General features: G+C 43.1%; 1 protein-coding gene across 1 annotated transcript; it reads left to right on the forward strand.

Annotated features, from left to right (window-relative positions):
- The first annotated feature begins 327 nt into the window (after positions 1–327).
- LOC137346322 (probable G-protein coupled receptor 139) lies at positions 328–11710 on the forward strand. Its single transcript, XM_068009812.1, has 4 exons — positions 328–394; positions 7004–7851; positions 10798–10805; positions 11458–11710. The coding sequence occupies exons 1-4, from the start codon at positions 328–330 to the stop codon at positions 11708–11710; spliced, it is 1176 nt and encodes a 391-aa protein (XP_067865913.1).
- The last annotated feature ends 14183 nt before the right edge of the window (positions 11711–25893 follow it).

Below are 25893 nucleotides of genomic sequence, written 5' to 3' on the forward strand. Positions count from 1 at the left end.
GGGACTGATGGTGTTTGAAAGAACAACCTCATTGCTGGGAGAATACAGCTTTGAATTTTCATTAGTTCATTAATATGATCAGAATTGTCCAGTCTTTGGAATTTTCCAATTCAACCTTAGAAATAAATATATTCTATCACAACACGGACTCGATGTCGTAATTTGTTTGTTCAATTAAAAACAATAAGTTTGAACAATGTGGCAACCTCAATATCCCCGGGGTGATCCCACAGGGTATAAATTACAGGCTCTGGCAATGTGTCAGCTCAGAGTTTAATACAGAGAGATTGTCTGCAGCACGAAGGGACACATCACTTCACACAGAAAATGGATCGAACAATTGACAGTATCTTGAAAATATATTACCCCTTCCTTGCTGTCATTGGTGTTCCTAGTAAGTGACTATAACCATTGAAGTTGTGTAAATGTGTATGTGAGATGGTCTCTGGTTTTACTGTGTGACTGATAATGTTAAATGCTGATCTACTGGTCACCATTATACAGACACATGATCAGTGATATCATTTTCTTATGTCAAATATCCTGAATTATCTCTGCAGTTTAATTCCATTGTCTCAGCTGATAATAAACCTCTGCTTGTCACTGACAGGCTCTCTGAATTATCAAGTAATTGCATTTAGCAGAATATCGTGTAATGCTGAATTAGACCTCAGTGAAGGCAACTCTCTGAGTGAAGGTAGTAGTGGGAGCATCAGTCAGTGTAAAATCAAAATGAGTGCAGGTCACTAACCAGAGTGGAACACCTGATTCCAGTGACCATGTATTACTGGAAGTATTTTGGAATTGGCAGGTTGTGATGAGTGGAGTCCTGCATGCGTTTTTGCTGGGGCCTCAACTTTTAACAACTTATGTCTATGACATAGATGAGGGGAGTGATGGCACAGTAACTAAATTTGCAGATGACACAAAAATAGGTAGGATAGTAAGTTGTGAAGAGGTGAAAAGAAGGTTGTAGACCGATTTGGATAGGTTGAGTGAATGGGCAAATATCTGGCAGGTAGAAGATAATGTGGCAAAATGTGAATGTGGTCACTTTGGCAGGAAGAATGAATAGCAGAGTATTACGTAAAGAGAGAATGACTGCAGAATTCTGAGGTGCAGAGGGATCTAGGTATTCTAGTACATGTGTCACAAAAAGTATGCGGTACAGCAAGTAATAAAGAAGGCTAATGGAATGCTATCCTTTATTACGCGAAGAATTGAAAATAAAAGTAAGGATGTCATTCTTCAGTTATACAGGGCATTGGTGAGACCATATCTCGAATACTGTGTGCAGTTTTGGTCTCCTTATTTAACGAAGGATGTAAATGCATTGGAGGCTGTTCAGAGGAGGTTTACTAGATTGATACCTGCAATGAGTGGGTTGTCTTATGAGGAAAGGTTAGACAGACTGGGCTTGTTTACACTGGAGTTTAGAAGAGTGAGGGGAGATTTGATTGAAGTATATAAGATCCTGAATGGTCTTGACAAGGTGGATGTGGAAAGGATGTTTCCTCTTGTGGGGGAGTCCAGAAATAGGGACATTGTTTTAAAACTAGGAGTCACCCTTTTAGGACAGAGACAAAGAGAATTTTTTTTCTCTCAGAGGGTTATGCAATTTTGGAACTCTGTGCCGCAGAAGCTGGCGGCGGCAGGGTCATTGAATATTCTTATTTGTATTTATTTTGAATATTAGGTAGATGGATTTTTGGTAGGTAAGGGAATCAAAGGTTATCAGGGGTAGATGGGAATGTGGAATCTGAGACACAAACAGATCAACCATCATCTTATTGAATGGAGGAGCAGACTAGAGAGGCAGAATGGCCTCTTTCTGTTCAGGATTCATATGTTTGTCGTATCAGTCACTGTGGAATTGTACTGAGTGTGGGTCACTAATGGGAGTGGAACACCTGATCCCAGTGACCATGTATTACTGGGAGTATCCGTCACTGTGGAATTGTACTGAGTGTGGGTCACTAACTGGAGTGGAACACCTGATCCCAGTGACCATGTATTACTGGGAGTATCTGTCACTGTGGAATTGTACTGAGTGTGGGTCACTAACTGGAGTGGAACACCTGATCCCAGTGACCATGTATTACTGGGAGTATCAGTCACTGTGGAATTATACTGAGTGGGGGTCACTAACTGGAGTGGAACACCTGATCCCAGTGACCATGTATTACTGGGAGTATCTGTCACTGTGGAATTGTACTGAGTGTGGGTCACTAATCGGAGTGGAACACCTGATCCCAGTGACCATGTATTACTGGGAGTGTCTGTCACTGTGGAATTGTACTGAGTGTGGGTCACTAACTGGAGTGGAACACCTGATCCCAGTGACCATGTATTACTGGGAGTATCTGTCACTGTGGAATTGTACTGAGTGTGGGTCACTAATCGGAGTGGAACACCTGATCCCAGTGACCATGTATGACTGGGAGTGTCTGTCACTATAGAATTGTACTGAGTGTGGGTCACTAACCGGAGTAGAACACCTGATCCCAGTGACCATGTATTACTGGGAGTGTCTGTCACTGTGGAATTGTACTGAGTGTGGGTCACTAACCGGAGTGGAACACCTGATCCCAGTGACCATGTATTACTGGGAGTATCAGTCACTGTGGAATTGTACTGAGTGTGGGTCACTAACTGTAATGAACAAGATGTTTCTATTTTTAAATTGCTGTTTTATACGCTGGCATCTCCACTCCATGGAGCTGTCTCTCTGTTTAACGAATGTTATATCTGGCAAACGGGAAGACTTTTCTTGTTGGTTGAAGATGTTTGGTAATAAGTGTATAAAGTGAAATATATTGATATTGCTCTGTCTCCTATTGAACTGCTCCAACAGAAACAGATGTTAACTACTTACTGAAGTTAAACAGCAGGACAGCACTGTTACAGCATTCTAATCCTCTGTATGATGACATTTCTTAATCTGAGTATAGTTACTTGAAACACATAAGTTATTTCATGCTGAATTATCGTCTTCCTCCAACATGGTCCTCAGAATCTGTGGGTTATGAGTGGTCCATTTTATGATCTGTCTGTTAGACCGGATGAAGATTGGGCTGTGTTTATTGAATGGTCAACTTCTGTAACTGATTATGATTTCACGGATCAGTTCTTATCTATGATTCAGAGTTTCGGCACATGTAACCTGTTCCAATCCCTATGAGGAGAGACACCTTTAACTGAGGAACAGACATATTGAGGTTTCATAATACAGAGATCAGACCGAGGGCAGTAAATAATAATATTAGTAAACTGTTAATGATGAAATAAATAGTACACTTCTCTCAGTTCTGGTATCATTCTGGTTAAGATAATTGCACCTTCTCCAGTGCATCAATATCCTTTTTGTAATATGGAGACCAGAATTGTACACAGTACGCTAAAGTGTTGTATAACCAAGGTTTTATATTAGTTTAATATCAGCTCTTTGCTTTTTCAATTCCATTCCTCTAGAAATGAACTCCAGTGCTTTGTTTGTATTTTATGGTCCCGTTAACCTGTGTTGTTACTTGAAATGATTTGTGAATCCCGTCCGCCTGAACCCCTTTTCCCCTCGACCCCATTCAGATGTTAATTTTCCAAGGAATATTAGGGAACCATATTCTTACAAACAAAATTCAGCACCTCACATTTAGCTCGACTGAAATTAATTTTCCATTTAAAAGCTCATTGTGCAAGTTTATTTATTATTATTAGAAATATATTCAGGTATTTTGTTGCATTCTTCCTCAGTATTAACTGTACTCTCAACTTGGATTTGTCTGCCAATCTTGAAATTATGCTTCTGCTTCCCGAGTCCATATTGTTTACGTAAATGGTGAACGACAATGTTCCCAGCGCTGATCCTTGTGGAACACCATTTCCCACCTTCCGCCAATCTGTGAAAATCCCTTTAACCCCAACTCCCTGTTTTCTGTCTCTGTAGCCAGCTCACTGTCCATTCTGGTGCTTGTCCCCTAACTCCACTGCTTTGAGATTAGTCATGAGTCTGCTGTGTGGTCCCTTATCGAAGACCTTTAGAAAATCAATGTCTATTCCATCATCTGTATTAGTCTTATCCACTCTATCTGATATTATTCAAAGAATTCAGTAAGATTGGTCAAGTATGACCTTCCTTTTGGAATATGTGCTGACTACTCTTTATTATCATATTTGTTTCTGTCACATTTTGAATAAGTATTCCATTATCTTTCCTATCACTGACATTATGCCAACTGGTCTGTAGTTTTGTGGACTTGTTCTATGTTCTGATGATTATTAATGAACAAATAATCGTGCCTCTGCTATCTCTAATTTTTTTTTTTAGCATGTGTGGATGCAATCCATCCAAACCAGAGAGATTGTTCCCACTCTCTTATTACTTTATCAGATATCTCCCCACTTTCTACCTCTAATGTCTTGAAGTTTTTCATTGAATTTATTCACTACTTTTTAACAGTTTAGTTCCTCCCCTCAAGGATCTCACTCCCTTCTTCAGGCTCCGAATCCTCATCCATTGGGTCATTCTGGCTCCAACTGTCCCACAATACACGAGACTTCCTTCCTTCTGAACTCAGAGCTGTGCTGCAGAATTCCATTTACATTTCTGTCCATGTCAGTCTGCCCCTCTCTGCTCCAAAGTCCAGTAAATCCGAGGTCTCCTTAAACTCACAGTGGAAGGGATCTTGCCTGACAGTCACCATGAGGCTGTTTCCCGGCCTGTTTCCCTCCACCATCTCCTGCTGGGACATTCTGAGGACCCCATTTGGAATTGATTCATTTTATTTCATTCACTCACCATTCCCACTGGAATTCCTCTCTTCCTCACCGGCTTTCGTCTGGGAATGAAACCCTGACAGGTTCCTGATCCTGATCCATGTGCAGGGACCCTGTTGTAAAGTATAGGTGTGTGGATCTCGGGTGTAAACATTGGGATATTCCACACTCAAATGTTGTCACTATGGGAGCTGTATGTGTCCTAGCTATGCTGCCTTTGTGTAGGATACGTGGACCATTCTTTGTTCCAATCTGACTCAACTCCACTCCTTCACATATTTTTCTGATACTTTGATGACTGTGCTGGTGTCATTTCCTTCTTTTGTCTTGAATTGAAAAATTACATCAACTCTGTTTCTAATTTCCACTCCTCCCTCGTCTTCACGTGGTCCGTCTCTGACACTTCCATTCCCGTCCTCGACTTCTCTACCTCTTTTTCAGCGGACTGACTGTTCACCAATATCTACTATAATCCTACCGACTCCCACAGCTACCTTTATTATACTACCTCCCACCCAGCTTCCTGGAAAGACTCTGCTCCATTCTCCCAGTTTCTCCACCTCCGGTCCATCTGTTCTGACGATGCTACCTTCCACACCAGTGCTTCTGAAATGTCTTCATTATTCCTCAGCCGAGGATTCCCCTCCACTGTGGTTAACAGGGCCCTCGACCGTGTCCATCCCATTTCCTGTGTTACTGCCTTCACCCCTTCCCTCCTGCCAGAACCATGATAAGGTTCCCCTTGTCCTCACCTTCCACCCCAATAGCCTCCACATTCAACACATCATCCTCCAACATTTCTGCCACATCCAGCAAAGCCCAACACCAAACATATATTCTGCTCCCCTCCCTTCCCCCCACTCATTGTGACACCCTGATCCACTCCTCAATCACCCCCAACATCAGCTCCTCTTCCCCAGGCACCTTCCCATGCAAGTACAGGAGATGTAACACCTGCCCTTTTACCTCCTCCCTTCCCACTGTCCAAGGCTCCAAACACTCCTTCCAGGTGAAACAGTGATTTACTTGGACTTCTTTCAATTTATTAACAGTATTCACTGCTCACGATGGAATCTCCTGGACATTGGGAGAGGAGCAAACACAGATTGAGTGATTGCTTTGCTGAACTCCTCCGTTCAGTCTGCAAGTGTGACCCTGAGCTTCTGATCACTTGTCATTTTAATTCTACATCCCACTCCCACTCTGACCTCTCTATCCTCGACCTCCTACACTCTTCCACAGAAGTGCAATGATGAACAGCACCCGATTTTTCAATTCGTCATTTTATTGCCTCTCAGACTCTACACTGAGATTAAAAATTTCAGATTATAATCATTGCACCCACTTTCTGGGATGGTCTGTGCTGGTAATGGAGGATGGTTACACCAGAGTCACTGGGAGTGGAGGGGGTGTGGGCTGGTGCTTGGGGTGAGGATCCCCTATTGTTACACAGCTGGCAGGCTCGTCTACACCACCTGGGGTCTACCCACCATTCTCTGTCACTTTTACAGGCTTCTCCTCTTTGCCAGATTTCCCATGCTCCCATCTCCCTCTGTTATTCTGCTGTAACCATTTACACCTCCTCTGGACCCATCCTCTGTTTCTTTAATTGTCCCATTCAGCTTGCACCATCATCCCTTTTATCATTGAATCACTCCTGCCCTCCACCCGATCACAGACCTTCCCTTTTGTTCTTTTCTCCCTCTATACCCAACTTTTCACTGTAACTTTCTAATATCTTCCAGTTCTGATGAAAGTCTACCACCCTGAACATTCACTCAGTCGGGGTGCAGTCCAATGCCGGGCAGTAGTGGGGAATGCGGTGATGATCCCAAGGGAGTGGTTCATTCCCAGGGGGGGGACTGTTCCAATCATCAATCTCAGGTGTCTTTGTGTGTGGTGTGGGGTATAACGGAGAAATCCGGCCGGACAGAGTTAAACCTGTAAAACAGATTAAGTCAGAGACTTCCAGCATCATTCAAATATTTAAATTACCAACCCACCTCCTGGGAGTGGTTGTCTATCCATCCTCTTTCCCGAAAGCGTTAAACCTGGAAGTGGGTGGGTCAAAGGTCGGTTGAGGTCGGACTTGCGATTTTTAAATTTTAACCTCTGACCCGCCCCAACACCCCTGTTTTTGGTGCTAAAATCCTGCCCTTACTGTCTGGGTCAGACACGGAGAATGTTTGATCAGTAATTTCCAGTCTCTTTTCCCTTCTCTCTCTTACAGTTAATTTACTGGCGATTGTGATCCTGTCCCGGGGAAAGTGCGGCCTCTCCACCTGCACCACTCACTACCTGGTGGCCATGGCAACGGCGGATCTACTGGTTCTTATATTTGAGGTAGTACAGAACCAGATCAGTTATTATTATTTCCCGCTGTCTTTCCTAAATATCACCCATGTGTGTCGTGTTAAAGCTGTCCTGCTCAGTTCAGCCATAGACTGTTCTGTCTGGTTCACCGTCACTTTCACCTTTGATCGATTTGTGGCCATTTGTTGCCAGAAGCTGAAAACAAAATATTGCACCAAGAAAACTGCAGCTGTGGTTCTAGCAACAACCTGCATTCTGCTCTGTTCAAAAAACATCCCACATTACTTTGCATATGAGCCTGGAGAGATAATCGACAATGTACCATGGTTCTGTTCTATGAAGCCAAGATATTACACTGACCCCGGATGGGTGGGATTTGACTGGTTTGATTCGGTTTTAACTCCATTGATCCCATTTGCTTTAATCCTGTTGCTCAACGCTCTGACAGTCAGACATATTTTAGTGGCCAGTCGAGTCCGTAAGGGACTGAGGGGTCAGAGCAAGGGAGAGAATCACAGTGACCCAGAGATGGAGAGCAGAAGGAAGTCTGTGATTTTACTCTTCAGCATATCTGGCAGCTTCATACTTCTGTGGTTGGTATATGTTTTATATTACTTAAACATCACATATCACTTCAATGATGATTTTTCTTTTATATTTGAACAAGTCGGATATATGCTGCAGAATTTAAGTTGTTGCACAAACACATTTATTTATATGGTGACTCAGTCCAAGTTCAGAGAGCAGGTCAAGAGTGCAGTGAAATATCCAGTTACATCAATTATTCAATTAATGAATAAACAAAACAACTGAGAGCAGCCCAGAGGCGGGTCCCAGTGTTTCCAGTCCATGAATGGAATATTTATCCCCAGACTTCCATCAACTGAATGACAGCAGGAATCAATGGGATGTGAAAATACCCCCAGCGGCGGGAGTGGGGGCTGGAAGAGACTAACACCACCCCCTGCAGGACAGGAGGGGAAACAGCTGATAGGTCGGAAAGTATGTTGTGAAGATGACATAAGGACATTGCAGACTGATATCAATAGGTTGAGTGATTGAGCAAAAGTCTGGCAGAGATGGAGTATAATGTGGGTAAATATGAACTTGTTCACTTGAGAAGGAAGAATTAAAAAGCAGAATATTACTTAAACAGAGAAAGGCTGCAGAACTCCGAGGTGCAGAGGGATCAAGGTGTTCTAGAGCATGAGTCACAAAAAGGTAGTCTAGAGGTACAGCAAGGAATAAAGTAGGAAAATGGAATGCTATCCTTTATTATAAGAGGAATAGAAAATAAAAGTCAGGATGTTATGCTTCAGTTATACAGGGCTTTGGTGAGACCACATCTCTAATACAGTGCAGTTTTGGTCTCCTTATTTAAGGAAGCATGTGAATGTGTTGGAGGCGGTTCAGAAGAGGTTTACTGTATTGATACCTGGAATGAGAAGTTTGTCTTATGAGGAAAGGTTGGACAGACTGGGCTTGTTTACACTGGAGTTTAGAAGAGTGAGGGGAGATTTGATTGAAGTATATGAGATCCTGAACGGTCTTGACAAGGTGGATGTGGAGAGGATGTTTCCTCTTGTGGGTGAGTCCAGAACTAGGGGGAACTGTTTTAAAATTAGTGGACACCCTTTTAGGACAGAGATGAGGAGAAATTCTTTCTCTCAGAGGGTTGTGCGACTTTGGAATTCTCAGCTTCAGAAGGTGGTGGAGGCAGGGTCAGTGAATAATTTTAGTTTATAGTTTAGTTTAGAGATACACCACTGAAACAGGCCCTTCGGCCCACCGAATCTGTGCCGACCATCAACCACCCATTTATACTAATCCTACCCTAATTCCATATTGCTACCACATCCCCACCTATCCCTATATTTCCCTACCACCTACCTATACTAGGGGCAATTTATAATGGCGAATTAACCTATCACCCTGCAAGTCTTTGGCATGTGGGAGGAAACCGGAGCACCTGGAGAAACCCACGCAGACATAGAGAGAACTTGAAAACTCCACACAGGCAGTACCCAGAATTGAACCCGGGTCGCTGGAGCTGTGAGGCTGCGATCGATAGATTCTTGTTAGGCAAGGGAATTAAAGGTTACCAGGGGTAGATGGGAGTGTGGAATTCGATCAACCATGATCTTATTGAATGGCAGAACAAACTAGAGGGACTGAATGGCCTAATTCTGCTCCTAATTTGTATGTTCGTATATAGCAGCCACAGACTCTCCTCCACCTCCACTGGTTCAATTCTCAGCTCCTCACATCTGCTTAGAATTCAAAAATATTCTTAGAAAAGCTAAAGTGCTGCAGATGCTGGAAATCATCTCATGTGAATTTTTTTTTTGGAGACAATTTATTGAGTCATTCGTCCTTCCATTACTCCCACCTGGTCACTGCAGTTTCCCTTTCTCCCTCTCTCTCCGAGTCAGACGGTGTTGTATGTGTCGGGGGTTTACATCAGGACAAGTCCAGCCGAGGGACTAGGATAGGGAGTCGGGACCCAGCGGGAGGGAGTGGAGTCGGGCTCGGCACATGAGACAACAGCCCTGAGGCCTCAGCTTCACAGTGCTTGGATGGATGGGGCTGAGTCCCTTCCTGATTCCCATGTTAGCTGATATTGTTAACAGTTCCCTCTCTCTGCCAAATCTCAACCTTCTCCTAAAAACAGCCCTTGACCTGCTCTGTCCTTGCAAGCTAACGCCCCATCTCCAAACTCCCTTTCCTCTCCAAAGTCCTTGAACATGTTGTCACCTCCCAAATCCATGGCCATCTTTCCCAGAACACCATTTTTGAATCCTCCAATCAGGTTTCTGCCCCTGTCACCGTACTGAAACAGCTCTTATCAAAGTCACAAATGACATCCGATGTGACTGTGACAAAGGTAAACTTTCCCTCCTCATCCTTCTCGACCTGTCTGCAGCCTTTGACACGGTTAACCACACCATCCTCCTCCAACACCTCTGCACTGTCGTCCAGCTGGGTGGGACTGCTCTCACCTGGTTCCATGCTTATCTATCTAATTGTAGTCAGAGAATCACTTACAACGGCTTCTCTTCCTGCTCCCACACCGTTACATCTGGTGTCCCCCAAGGATCTATCCTTGGCCTCCTCCTATTTCTCATCTACATTCTGCCCCTCGGCCACATCATATGAAAACACACTGTTAATTTTCACATGTACACTGACAACATCCAGCTCTACCTCACCACCACCTCTCTAAACTCCTGCTGATAAATTATTAAACTGTTTATCTGACATCCAGCACTGGGAGGGCAGAAATTTCCTCCATTTAAGTATCGGGAATGCAGAAGCCATTCTCTTTGGTGCTGCTACAAACTCTGTTCTCGAGCCATCGACTCCATCCATCTCCCTGGCAACTGTCTGAGACTCAACCAGACTGTTCACAACCTGAGATGAGCTTCTGAACTCATATTTGCTCCATCACTAAGGCCGCCTATTTCAACCTCTGTAACATCTCCCGACTCCACCCCTGCCTCAGCTCATCTGCTGCTGAAACCTTCATCCATTCCTTTGTTACATCTAGACTCGACTATTCAAATGCACTGAGTGTTTATTGGAGGAACAGAGTGTGAAGAAGGGACTTTGGTAAGTGAGTCTATTTTAAGGATTAATCTCTGAAAACTAGTTTTTGTTTTGATTACATTTGCATTTGTTTACATTTAATAATTAATTGAAATTCCTGTTTAGGTTAAGAGGTAGGTTAGGTTTGTTGCAGTTTTAAACAGCAGCATAGAAGCACTCAGAGTAGCTGTAGCTAGTTAATTAGGTCGCTAGCTTAAACTGGTTTCTGAGCTCTAGCAGAGCTCGAGCAGAGCTGACACAGCATTGTTTTCAGAGTATAAATTCAGGGGACTCTCAGTGCTGCTTGTCTGCATTGAGTGTATTTGGCAGCACAGAGTGTGAAGAAGGGAGTTTGGTAAGTGAAAGAGTTCAGTAAGGAGGGGCACCCCATAAATTAAGTAAAAAAAAAAAAATTTGACTGCACTAAGAGCTGCTTTTAGTGCATAGAGTGTAAAGATTGAGTTTGGTGCGTGAGTGACGGGATCCTTTCTTTTTTTCTTTCTCTTTCTTCTACCATTTTTCAGTCTCCAGTAGCTGCCTTTCTTCAGTAAAAGCTTATTGGTGAGTAACTGGTAAGTTATTCTACTTCTCATGGTAATAAAATGTTTTTAAAGTTAAGTTATGGCAGGTCGGCTCAGCTAAGTGGAATGTCTGTCCTGAGGTTTGGGGGCTGTCATGGACGCACACGTGTCCTCGATGAACATATCTGCAGGGAGTGTCACCGGCCACAGAAGCTTGAGCTCTGGGTTTGGAACACTAGCGGTGGCTGGAATCACTGTTGTGCAGCCATGAGGCAGAGGATTACATGGATCGCATGTTTAGGAAGGTGGTCACACTGCAGGTTAGGAACATGCAGGCAGAGAAGGAATGGGTGACTGCCAGGCAGTCTAAGAGAATCAGGCAGGTAGTGCAGGAGACCCCTGAGTCTATCTTGCTTGCTAATCGATTTTCCATTTTGGACTCTGGTAAAAGCAATGGCGCCTCGGGGGAGTGCAGCCAGTGCAAAGCCTATGGCACTACGTGTGGCTCAGTTGCATAGGATGGGAAGAAGAAAAGTGGAAGAGCAATAGTGATAGGGGATTCGATAGTCAGGGGATCAGACAGGCATTTCAGTGGCAGTAAACGTGACTCCAAGATGGTGTGTCGCCTCCCTGGTGCCAGGGTCAAGGATGTCATGGAGCGGCTGCAGGGCATCCTTCTGGGGGAGGATGAACAGTCAGAGGTCGTGGTCCACATTGGTACCAATGACATAGGTAGGAAGAGGGATGAGATCCTGAGAGCAGATTTTAGGGAGTTAGGAAGGAAATTAAAAAGCACGACCTCAAGAGTAATTTCAGGAATACTGTCACTGCTACCTGCTAGTGAGCATAGGAATAGGAGGATTGATCAATTGAACATGTGGCTGGAGAATTGGTGTAGGAGGGAGGGAATCATATTTCTGAGGCATTGACACCAGCTCTGGGGCAGGTGGGACCTGTTTAAGATGGATGGTCTGCATTTAACCACAGCACAGTTTACTTCTTCAAAGAACTCCAATAAATTGGTTAAACATGATTTCCCTTTCACAAAACCATGTTGACTCTGCCTCAACCTTGACTTTTTCTAAATGGCCTCCTGTAATGTCTTTAATAATAACTTCTAACAATATCCCTCAGACAGATGTTAAGCTATATGGCCTGTAGTTTCCAGCTTTCTGTCTCCCTCCCTTTTTGAATAAAGGAGTTACATTCGCTATTTTCCAATCTAACGGAATCTTCCCCAAATCTAGGGTATTTTGTAAAATTAAAACTAATACATCAACTATCGCACTAGCCACTTCTTTTAACACCCTAGGATGACATCCGGGGACTTGACACTCCTCAGCTCTAACAATTTGCTCAGTACCACTTCCCTGGTGATTGTAATTTTCTTGAGTTTCTCCCTCCCTTCCATTTCCTGACTTACAGATAATATTGGGATGTTACTTATATCCTCAATAGTGATGAACAATGCAAAATATCTGTTCAATTCATCTGCCATCTCCTTATTATCCATTATTAATTCCTCAGACTCACTTTCTACAGGACAAACGCTCACTTTGTTAACTCTTTTCTTTTTTAAATAACTATAGAAACTCTTACTATCTGTCTTTATATTTCCAGCTAGCTTTATTTTGTACTCTAATTTTACTTTCCTTATCAATCTTTTAGTCATTCTTTGCTGTTTTTTATATTCTGTCCAATCTTCTGACCTGCCTCCCATCTTTGTGCAATTATCTACTTTTTCTTTAAGTTTGATACTAACTTTAATCAGGAGGTTACACAAGCATGTAGCGTGAGTAATACAGTGATCATAGGTGAATAAAATCTGCATATCGACTGGGTAAACCTAATGAGCTGTGGAAGACGAGTTTCTGGAGTGTGTTCGCGATGGGTTTCTAGAGCAGTATGTTGAGTAACTGACTCGAGAACAGACTATTTTCGGTCCTCTATTATGTAATGAACAAGGGCTAATTAATAATCTTGTTGTAAAAGAACCTTTAGGATGAGTGACATAATATGATAGAATTTTACATGATGTTTGAAAGTGAGGCAGTTCAGTCTGAAGCCAGGGTGTTAAATTTGAACAAAGGAAATTATGAAGTTAAGAGAGGCAAATTGGATGAGGTACATAGGCAATGGATAGTCTTCAAAGAAATATTACATAGTTTATAGCAGCTATACATTGCTTCAAGGCACAAAAACCCCAAAACTACAGGCTGTCAACCATGGATAAAAAGGAAGTTAAGGATTGTATAAGATTAATAGTTGACAGAAGTAATAGTAAACCTGAGGAATGGGAGGATTTTGGAATACAGCAAAGGAAGAGGAAGAAACTGATAAATAAAGGGAGAAAAGAATATGAATTTAGCAGGAAACATAAAAATGGACTATAAAAGCTCCTATAGGTACTTAAAAAAAAGAAAAGTTTGGCTAAGACAAATGTGGGTCCATAATGGGCAGAGTCAGGAGATTTTATAATGAGGAATAGTGAAATGAAAGAGAAGCTAAATTATTACTTTGTGTCCGTCTTCACTGAGGAAAATATAAGAAATCTCCCAGAATTAGAGATCCAAGGGACTGTGAAGAATGAGGAATTGAAGGAAATTAGTATTCGTACAAAGGTGGTATCTGAGAAATTGATGGGGCTGAAGGTTGATAAGTCCCCAGGATCTGACATTCCAAATCCTCGAGTGTTGCAAAAGGTAGCTATGGAGATAGTGGATGCATCGTGATCATCTTCCAAAATTCAATAGATTCTGGAATGGTTCCTGCAGATTGGAAGGTAGGAAATATCACCCCACTATTTAAGAAGTGGGGGAGACAGAGAGAGAAAACCGGGAATGTTAGCCTTACATCAGTCATTGGAAAAATTCTAGAATCAATTCTAAAGGATGTGATAAATGGACACCTGGATAATAATGATCTGACTGGGCATAGTCAATATAGATTTCTGAATGGGAAATCATGTTTGGCAAAACTGTTGGAGCTTTTTGAGGATGTTACGAACAGACTTGATAAAGGGGAGTCGGTGGATGTAGTATACTTTGATTTTCAGCAAGCTTTTGAGGTTGGTTAACAAAATTAAAGCACATGGGATAGGTGGTAATATACTGGCATGGATTAAGGATTGGTTAACAGGTAGAAAACAGAAAGTAGGAATAAAAGGGTCATTCTCGCACTGGCAGCCTATGACTAGTCGGGTTCCACAGGCATCAATGCTTGCTGTTCACAATATATATCATTGATTTGGCTGTGGGGACCAAATGTAATACTTTGAAGTTTGTGGATGACACAAAACTAGGTGGGAATGTGAGTTGTGAGGAAGATGCAAAGTAGTTTCAAGGGAATTTGGACAGACTTAGTGAGTGAGCACGAGTGTGGCAGATGGAATATGATGTGAAAAAATGTGAGGTTATCCACTTTGGGAGGAGGAATAGATGTGCAGAGTATTTATTTATTTTTTTTTTTATTTAGAGATACAGCACTGAAACAGGCCCTTCAGCCCACTGAGTCTGTGCCGACCATCAACCAGCCATTTATACTAATCCCATATTCCTACCACATCCCCTATATTCCCCTACCACTTGCCTATATATTTCTTAAATGGTAAGAGATTTGAAAATATAGATGTACAAAGGGACCTGGGTGTCCTTGTCAATAAGTCACTGAAAGCTAACATGCAGGTGCAGCAAACAATTCAGAAGGCTAATGGTGTGTTAGCCTTTATTGTAAGAGAATTTGAGTGCAAGAGTAGTGAAGTCTTGGTTAAACCGCACCTGGAGTACTGTGTGCCGTTTTGGTCCCCTTACCTTAGGAAGGATATTATTGCCATAGGGGGAGTGCAATGACAATTCACCAGATGTGTTCCTGAGATGGTGGGATTGTCCTATGAAGAGAGATTGGGGAAACTGGGCCTGTGTTCACCAGAGTTTCGAAGAATGAGAGGTGATCTCATTGAAACCTGCAAAATACTTAAAGGGATAGACAGGGTAGAGGCAGCGAACATGTTTCCCCTGGTTGGGGAGTCTCGAGTCAGGGGACACAATTTCAAGATAAGGGGGAAGCCACTTGGAACAGAGATGAGGAGAAATTTCTTTAGTCAGAGGGTTGTAAATCTTTGGAATTCTCTAGCCCAGAGGGCTGTGAAAGTTCAGTCATTGAGTATGTTTAAAGCAGAAATTGATGGATTTCTAAATACAAATGACATAAGGGGATATGGGGATAGTGTGGGAAAATACATTGAAGTGGATGATCCGCCATAATCATATTGAGTGGCCAGGGCAGGCTTGATGGGCTGAATGGCCTACTCCTGCCCCTATGTTCCTATGTACCGAAAGCATTCCTGGCTGGTCTCCCACATTCCACCCTCTTTAAACTTGAGGTCATCCAAAATTCTGCTCCCCATCTCTCAACTCGCACCAAACCCCGTTCTCACGTGAGCCCCCACCCTGTGCTCGCTCCTGGTCCAGCAATGCCTTGATTTTCCAGTTCTCATCCTTGCTTTCAAAACCCTCCTTTGCCTCACTCCTCCCTTTATCTATTACCTCCTCCAGCCCTTACACCCCTCCCTATCTCCAAAACTTCCTCCAGTTCTGATTCTCTCCCTGTCTCTGTAGCCTCCTCCAGCCCCTTCACCCCTTCTTATCTCTATAACCTCCTCCAGCCCCTACAACCCTCCCAATCTTTGTAACCTCCTCCAGCCCTACACCCCTCCCCATCTCTATAGCCTCCTCCAGCCCTGCACCCCTCCTTATCTCTGTAACCTTTGCCAGCCTTACACCCCCATCCTATCTCTGTAACCTCCTCCAGCCCCTACAACCTTCCCTGTCTCTGTAATCTTCTGCAGTCCCTACAACCCTCCCTATTTCTGTAATATCCTACAGCCATTAAAACACTCCCTACTCATGTAATTTCCTCAACCCCTTCAAACCTCTGAGATCTCTGCGCTCCTCTAATTCTGGCTTGTTAATTTTCCCTGATTTTATTCGCACCACCATTAGAGGCCATGCCTTCAGTTGCCTGGGCCCTAAGCTCTGAAATTCTGTTGCTAATCCTCTCTACCGTTCTCTCCTCCTCCTTAAAGATGCCTCATAAAAATCGATCTGTTCATCCTGTTATCACCGTTTGTGTCTTTGTGTCAAAGTTTGCTTCATTATGTTGTGAAGCACCTTGGGATATTTTATAACATTAAAGGAGTTGTATGAAGTGAATCTATCACTTTCTCACCCTCTCTAGCACAGTTTCCCAGTGTCGGTATCTTTGCCTCTCTCGCTCTCTCTCATTGTCTGTGTCTTGTCATTATTATAAATATTTTAGGACCATAGGGATTTTAGGAGTATTGTTATCAATATTTTTTGAGGACTCGCGTTTAAAAATTGTGGAAATGGGTTCATTTGAAAGACTGAAGAGATTCTATAAATGCTGGACGTGTTTTTTTGGGGGGGGAAAGGGTCACTGGAAGGATTTGGGATTTTGTTTAAAAATAAATCCTTGATTGATGTCACATGTCTTAAGCTAAATAAATAACAGATGCCTTGGGGACTAGAGGAGTTGTATACAGAGAAGTAACATGTCTGCACTGAGTGTGAAGAAGGGAGTTTGGTAAGTGAATGGATTTTAAGGGTTAATCTCTCAAGACTAGTTTTTGTTTAATTTTGTTTACATTTAGCAATTAATTTAAATTCCTGTTTCAGTTAAGAGGTAAGTTAGGTTTCTTGCAGTTTTAAACAGGGATATGAAAACACTGTGACCAGCTGTAGCTAGTTAATTAGATATCTATCTTAAACTGGTTTCTGACCTCCAGCAGAGCTGACAAAGCATCATTTTCAGAGTATAAATTCAGGGGACTCTCAGTGTTGCTTATCTGCACAGAGTGTGCAGAAGGGAGACTGGTAAGTGATTGGATTTTAACGGTTAATCTCTCAATACTTATTTTATTTTGTTTTGCTTACATCTAGCAATTAATTAAAATTCCTGTTTCAATTAAATGGTAAGTTAGATTTCTTGCAGTTTTAAACAAGGGCATACAAACACTCTGAGAGTAGTTGTAGCCAGTTAATTAGGTAGCTAGCTTAAACTGGTTTCTGAGCTCTAGCAGAGCTGACACAGCATTGTTTTCAGAGTATAAATTCAGGGGACTCTCAGTGCTGCTTGGCTGCATTGAGTGCTGTTGGAGGGCACAGTGTGTGAAGTAGGGTGTTTGGCAATTGAGGGAGTTTGGGGAGGAGGGTAACTATAAATTAAGAAAAAAATAAAGTTGAGTGCACAGAGTGTAAAGTAGGAGTTTGGTGCTGAGGGAGGGCTCCTTTCTTTCCTTCTTCTACCTTTTTTTAGCCTCCAGGAGCTGCCTCCCTCTACAGTAGAGGGGGAGATGTTGATTGGTAAGTAACTGGTAAGTCATTTTAGTTCTCATTATAATAAAAAATTTTAAAGTTACGTTATGGCAGGTCAGCTCAGCCAACTGGAATGAACATCCTGCGGTATGTGGGAAGTCATAGATGCACCACGTGTCTTAGACAAACACATCTGCAAGACATGTAACTGGCTGCAGAAGCTTGAGCTCTGGGTTTCAGAACTCGAGTGGCGGCTGTAGTCACTGTTGTGCAGATACGTGGATAGCATGTTTAAGGAAGTGGTCATACAGTAGTTTAGGGGCATGTAGGCAGATAGGGATTGGGTGACTGCCAAGCAGTCTAAGGGAACCAGTCAGGTAGTGCAGGAGTCCCCTGAGTCCATCTTGCTTGCTAATTGTTTTTACCTTTTGGATACTGGGCACTCCTCAGGGGAGTGCAGCCGGAACAAATTCCATGGCACGACGGGTGGCTCAGCTGCACAGGAAGGAAGGAAGAAGAGTGGAAGAGCAATAGTGATAGGGGATACGATAGTCTGGGGATTAGACAGGCATTTCTGCAGCAGTAAACCTGCCTCCAGGATGGTGTGCTGCCTCCCTGGTGCCAGAGTCAAGGATGTCATGGAGCGGCTGCAGGAAATCCTTCTGGGAGAGGGTGAAAAGTCAGTGGTCGTGGTCCACATTGGTACCAATAACATAGGTAGGAAGAGGGATGAGGTCCTGAAAGCAAATTTTAGAGCGTTAGGAAGGAAATTAAAAAGCAAGACCTCCAAAGTAGTAACCTCAGGATTACTCCCAGTGCCACGTGCTAGCGAGCATAGGAAAAAGAGGATTGATCAATTGAACATGTAGCTGGAGAATTGATGTAGGAGGGAAGGAATTATATTTCTGAGGCATTGGGACTGGTTCTGGGGCAGATGGGACTTGTACAATTTGGACAGGCTACACCTTAACAGGACTGGAATTAAGATCCTCACATGGAGATTTGCTAGTGCTGTTGTGGAGGGTTTAAATTAGCTAGTCAGGGGGATGGGAACCTAAGCGATATCTCAAATTGGATGGAGGTACAACTGACGTGAGATAGAAAAGTAGCAAATGACATTAGAAGCAGGCGAAACAAAGGCGAGCATCAACGTGGCTTAGAATGCAGAATGTCAAGAAGACAAGGTTAAGGACACTCTACCTGAATGCACACAGCATTCACAACAAGATAGATGATTTCAAGGTCCAAATAGAGATAAATGGGTATGATCTAATTGCCATAACGGAAACATGGCTACAGGGTGATAGAGACTGGGAACTGAATTTTCAAGGATATTTGACATTTAGGAAGGACTGACAAAAAAGGAAAAGGAGGTGGAGTTTACCAAATCAGAAGAATAAAATATGGAATCTATTTGGGTGGAGCTAAGAAACAGCAAGGGGCAGCAAACATTTTTAGGAGTTGTTTATAGGCCACCAAACAGTTGCGATAGTGTGGGGCATGGTATTAGTCAGGAGATTAGACACGCATGTAGCATAGTTAATAGTTATCATGAGTGTCTTCAATCTGCATATAGACTGGGTAAACCTCATGAGCACTAATGCTGTGGAGGATGAGTTTCTGGAGTGTGTTCGCGATGGGTTTCTAGAGCGGTATGTTGAGGAATCAACCAGAGAACAGACTAGTTAGATCTAGTATTATGTAACAAGAAAGGGCTAATTAATAATCTTGTTGTAAAAGAACCTTTAGGGATGAATGACAATAACAGGATAGAATTTTACAAGATGTTTGAAAGTGAGGTAGTTCAATCTGAAGCCAGAGTGTTAAATTTGAACAAAGGAAATTATGAAGTTATGAGGGGCAAATTAGCTAAGGTGGAATGGAAAATACATTGAAAGGTATGACAGTACATAGGCAATGGATAGTCTCTTTAAAAAATTATTACATAGTTTACAGCAACTATACATTCCCCCAAGGCACAAAAATCCCAAAAGTACAGGCAGTCAACCTTGGACAACACAGTAAGTTAAGGTAAAAGCAAAATACTGCGGATGCTGGAAATCTGAAACAAAAACAAGAAATGCTGGATTCACTCAGCAGGTCTGGCAGCATCTGTGGAAAGAGAAGCAGAGTTAACGTTTCGGGTCACTTCGAAGAAGGGTCACTGACCCGAAACGTTAACTCTGCTTCTCTTTCCACAGATGCTGCCAGACCTGCTGAGTGAATCCAGCATTTCTTGTTTTTGTTACAGTAAGTTAAGGATTGCATAAGATTAAAAAAAAGGCCAATAAAGTTGCCAGAAGTAATAGTAAACCTGAGGATTGGGAGGATTTTAGAATACAACAAAGGTGGACAAATAAACTGATAAAGAAGGGGAGAATAGAAAATGAATAGAAAATGAATATAAGATAGCAAAAATATAAAAACAGATTGTATAAGCTTCTATACGTATGTAAAAAGGAAATGTTTGGCTAAGACAAAGGTGGATCCTTTACAGGTGGAGTCAAGAGAATTTATAATGGGGAATAGAGAAATTTCAGAGAAGCTAAATGATTACCTTGTGTCTGTCCTCACTGAGGAAGATACAACAAATCTCCCAGAATTAGAGATCCAAGGGATTAATGTTAATGAGGAATTGAAGGAAATTAGTATTAGTAAGAAGGTTGTATTGGAGAAATTAATGGGGCTGAAGGTTGATCAGTCCAGAGAACCTGATATTCTACATCACAGAGTGTTGAAAGAGTTGCTATGGTGATAGTGGATGTATTGGTGATCATCTTCCAAAATGCTATAGATTCTGGAATGGTTCCTGCAGATTGGAAGATAGCAAATGCCACCCCACTATTTAAGAAGGGAGGGAGAGAAAAAACAAGGAATTACAGACCCATTAGCCTTACATCAGTCATTGGAAAAATGCTAGAATCTATTCTAAAGGATATGATAAATGGACATTTGGATAATAATGATCTGATTGGGAATAGTCAAGATGAATTTATGAATGGGAAATCATGTTTGACAAAACTGTTGGAGTTTTTTGAGGGTGTTACTGACAGAATTGATAAAGGGGAGTCAGTGGACATGGTATACTTGGATTTTCAGCAGGCTTTTGATAGAGTCCCCCATAGGAGATTGGTTAGCAAAATTAAAGCACATGGGATAGAAGGTGGCATGGCTTAAAGATTGGTTAACAGGCAGAAAACAGAGAGTAGGAATAAATGGGTCATTCTCGCGTTGGCAGCCTGTGACTAGTGGAATACCACAGGGATCAGTGTTTGAGCCCCAGATGTTCACAATATATATCAATGATTTAGATGTTGGGACAAAATGTAATGTTTCCAAGTTGTGGATGACATAAAACTAGGTGGAAATTTGTGTTGTGAGGAAGATGCAAACTGGCTTCAACGGGATTTGGACAGACTTAGTGAGTGGGCAAGAATGTGGCAGATGGAATATAATGTGGAAAAATGTGAGGTTATCCACTTTGTTAGGCGAAATAGATGTGCAGAGTATTTCTTAAATGGTGAGAGATTAGAAAGTGTAGATGTACAAAGGGACCTGGGTGTCCTTGTCAATAAGTCACTGAAAGCTAACATGCACGTGCAGCAAACAATTAAGAAGGCTCATGGTATGTTAGCCTTTATTGCAAGATGATTTGAATACAGTAGTGAAGTCTTACTTCACTTGTACAGAACCTTGGTTAGACAGCACCTGGAATAATGGGCAGTTTTGGTCCCCTTACCTTAGGAAGGATATTATTGTCATAGAGGGAGTGCAATGAAGATTCACCAGACTTGTTCCTGATGTTGTTGGGAATCAATTAAAATCAATTAATGAAGTTCCCTAGTGTAAATAATCAAATTTTTGGGTAATTTAAGGGAGTAAATTAAGGGTAAGTCATGACAGGGCAGCTCGGCAGCATGGAATGCTCCTCCTGTGCAATGTGGGAAGTCAGGGACACTTCCAGTGTCCAGGGTGAACACATGTGCAGGAAGTGTCTTCAGCTGCAGCTACTTGAAATCTGCGTTTCGGATCTAGACCGGCGGCTGGAGACACTGTGGAGGATCCGCGAGGTTGAGACCAGCATGGATAGCATGTACAGGGAGGTGGTCACACCGCAGGTAAAGACTGCTCAGGTAGAAAGGGAATGGATGACCGCCAGGCAGAGTAGAAGAACTAGGCAGGCTGTGCAGGAGTCCCCTGGGTCCATCTCCCTCTCTAACAGATATTCCACTTTGAATACTTTTGGGGGAGATAGCTTCTCAGGGGAATGCAGCAAGACTCAAGTCTGTTGTACATGGGTGGATCAGCTGTACAGGAGAAGTGGAAAAAGAGTGGGAGGGATATCGCGATAGGGGATTCTATCATAAGGGGTACAGATAGGCATCTCTGTGGCCACAAATGTGACTCCAGGATAGTATGTTGCCTCTCTGGTGGTAGGGGCAAGGATGTCACGGAGCGGCTGCAGGACATTCTGAAGGGGGAGGGTGAACAGTCAGAGGTCATGGTACACATTGATACCAACGACATTGACAGAAAGAGGGATGAGGTCCTGCAACAATAATTTAGGGAGCTAGGTAGCAGATTAAAAAGCAGGACTTCAAAGGTTGTAATCTCTGGATTACTCCCGGTGCCACGTGCTAGTGAGTATAGGAATGGAAGGATAGAACAGATGAATGCATGGCTGAAGAGATGGTACAGGAAGGAGGGCTTTAGTTTCCTGGATCACTGCATCTGTTCTGGCAAAGGAGGGACCTGTACAAGTTGGACGGGTGGCACCTTAGCTGGAACGGGACCAACATCCTTGCTGGGAGGTTTGCTAGTGCTGTTGGGGGGCGGTGGGGTTTAAACTAATTTGGCAGAGGGATGGGATACTGACTGGAGGTACAGTAGGGGGTGATGCACAGTCAAATATAGAAGAGAAACTGAGTCAGTCTGGAAGGTGGAGCAAGTATAGACTTGTTAAGGCACAAGCAAATAATGCAAGGCTGGACTGCATCTATTTTAACACAAGGAGTTTTATAGTAAGACTGAATTGAGGGTATGGATTAACACATGTAAATATGATATTATTGCTATCATAGTGAGTTCAAGGGAGGAACACCGATATCCTGGAGCATATCAACATTACAAAGGAGGAGGTGTTGGAGGTCTTGAAGCGCATTAAAGTGGATAAATCCCCAGAGCCTGACCAGGTGTATCCTCTGATGTTCTGGGAAGTAAAGGAGGAGATTGCTTGGGCCCTGGCAGAGATTTTTGTATCATTGTTAGCCATGGGTGAGGTGCCGGAAGACTGGAGGATAGCTAATGTTGTGCCTTTATTTAAGAAGGGCAGCAGGGATAAGCCAGGAAACTACAGGCCAGTGACCCTTTCATCAGTGGTGTGAAAGTTATTGGAAGGGATTCTGAGAGACAGGATTTATATGCATCTGGAAAGGCATGATCTAATTAGGGATAGTCAGCATGGCTTTGTGCATGGGAAATCATGTCTCACAAATTTGATTGAGTTTTTTGAGGAGGTGACCAAGAGGATTGATGAGGGCAGGCCGATGACGTTGTCTACATGGACTTTAGCAAGGCCTTTGACAAGGTCCCGCATGGTAGGCTGGTCCAGAACGTTCGAACACATGGGTTCCAGGATGAGCTAGCAAATTGGATACAAAATGGGCTTGGTGATAGGAGGCAGAGGGTGGTAGTGGAGGGTTGTTTTTCAGATTGGAGGCCAGTTACCAGTGATGTGCCGCAGGGATCCGTGCTGGGCCCTCTGTTGTTTGTCATATACATTAATGCCTTGGATGTGAATGTAAGGGGAATTATTAGTAAGTTTGCAGATGACACTAAAATTGGTGGTATAATGGACAGTGAAGAAGGTTGTCTAAGGTTACAACACGATATAGATCAACTGGGAAAGTGGGCAAGAGAGTAGCAAATGGAATTTAACGCAGACAAGTGTGAAATGATGCATTTTGGGAAGTTAAACCGGGGCAGGACATATACAGTGAATGGCAGGGCCCTGGGGAGTGTTGTTGAGCAGAGAGACCTTGGGGTGCAAATACATAGTTCCCTGAAAGTGGCAACACAGGTAGACAGGGTGGTGAAGAAGGCGTATGGCATGCTTGCCTTCATCGGCCGAGGCATTGAGTACAAGAGTTGGGACGTCATGTTACAGTTGTACATAACGTTGGTTAGGCGCACTTGGAATACTGTGTGCAGTTCTGGTCGCCGCACTACAGGAAAGATATGATTAGGCTAGAGAGGATGCAGAAAGGATTCACAAGCCTGGTTTGGAGGGCTTGAGTTATAAAGAGAGATTGGATAGTCTGGGTCTGTTTTCCCTGGAGCGAAGGAGGCTGAGAGGGGACGTGATAGAGGTATATAAAATTATGAGAGGCATAGATAGAGGTAGATAGCCAGAGTCTGATTCCCATGGCAGGGGTGAGTAAAACTAGAGGGCTTAGATTTAAGGTGAGAGGGAGGAGGTTTAAAGGGGAATCAAAGGGGTAAATTTTTCACACAAAGAATAGTGGGTATCTGGAATGAGCTGTCTGAGGAGGTGGTGGAGGCAGGAACAGTAGCAACATTTAAGAGGCATCTGGATAGGTACTTGAATGAGCAAGGCAGAGAGGGATATGGAATTAATACAGGCAGGTGGGATTAGTATAGATAGGCAATATGGTCAGCATGGACGCGGTGGGCCGAAGGGCCTGTTTCTATGCTGTACGACTCTATGACTCTATGACACAGAGACATGGTGAGGGAAGAGCAGGACTGGCAGCTCAATATTCCAGGGTATAAAATCATCAGATGTGATGGGGAGGGTGTAAAAGAGCAGGTGGTATTGCACTGTTGATCAAGGAGTCAATTACTGCAGTAAGGAGGGATGATATCTTAGACGGCTCCTCAAATGAAGCCATATGGTTAAAACTTATAAACAAAAAAGTGGCAATCACTTGGCTGGGAGTGTACTACAGGCCTCCAAACAGTCATGGAGAGATAGAGGAGCAGATATGTAGGCAAATCTCAGAGAGGTGTAAAAATAATAGGGTAATAATAGTAGGGGATTTCAACTTCCCCAATATCAACTAGGATAGCCTTAGTGCAAAAGGCTTAAAGGGGGGCATAATTCTTAAAGTCCATAGAGGAGAGATTTTTGAGCCAGCACGTAGAAAGTCCTACAAGAGAAGGGGCGGTACTGGACCTAATCCTGGGGAATGAAGCCGGACAAGTGGTAGAAATGTCAGTGGGGGAGCATTTCGGGGATAGTGAACATAACTGTGTAAGATTTAAGGTAGTTATGGAAAAGGACAAAGAGGTATCAGAAATGAAAGTACTGAATTGGGGAAAGGCCCATTTCAATATAATAAAACAGGATCTCGTCAAAGTGGACTGGGAGTAGCTACTTGTAGCTTGGAGATGCAGAGATTAATCAGGTATAGTCAGCTTGGCTTTGTCAGGGGGAGATCATGTCTAACAAACTTGATTGAATTTTTCGAGGAGGTGGCTGGATGTGTACATGACGGTATGGCAGTTGATGTAGTCTACATGGACTTCAGCAAGGCTTTTGATAAGGTCCCACATGCTAGATTGGTTAAGAAGGTAAGAGCCCATGGGATCCGGGGACATTTGGCAAACTGGATCCAAAATTGGCTTTGTAGCAGCAGGCAGAGGGTAATGGTTGAGGGTTGTTTTTGCGAGTAGAAGCCTGTGACCAGTGGTGTACCGCAGGGATCGGTGCTGGGACCCTTGCTGCTTGTAGTGTACATTAATATTTTAGATGTGAATATGGGAGGTATGATCAGTAAGTTCGCAGATGACACAAAAATTGGTGGTGTTGTAAATAGTGAAGAGGAAAGCCTGACATTGCAGGGCGATATAGATGGGCAGAGCAGTGGCAAATGGAATTTAATTCTGAGAAGTGTGAGGTGATGCATTTTGGGAGGACTAACAAGGCAAGGGAATATACAATGGATGGTCGGACCCTAGGAAGTACAGATGGTCAGAGGGACCTTGGTGTACTTGTCCATAGATCACTGAAGGCAGCAGCACAGGTAGATAAGGTGGTTAGGAAGGCATATGGGATACTTGCCTTTATTAGCCGAGGCGTGGACTATAAGAGCAGGGAGGTTATGATGGAGCTGTATAAAACACTAGTTAGGCCACAGCTGGATTACTGTGTACAGTTCTGTTCACCACACTATAGGAAGGATGTGATTGCACTGGAGAGGGTGCAGAGGAGATTCACCAGGATGTTGCCTGGGCTGGAGCATTTCGGCAATGAAGAGAAACTGGATAGGCTAGGGTTGTTTTCCTTAGAGCAGAGAAGACAGAGGGGGAAGACATTGTGGTTGACAGGGCCCTCAACCGTATCCGAC

The sequence above is a fragment of the Heterodontus francisci genome, chromosome 29, assembly GCF_036365525.1.
Source record: "Heterodontus francisci isolate sHetFra1 chromosome 29, sHetFra1.hap1, whole genome shotgun sequence".
Lineage (NCBI taxonomy): Eukaryota > Metazoa > Chordata > Chondrichthyes > Heterodontiformes > Heterodontidae > Heterodontus > Heterodontus francisci.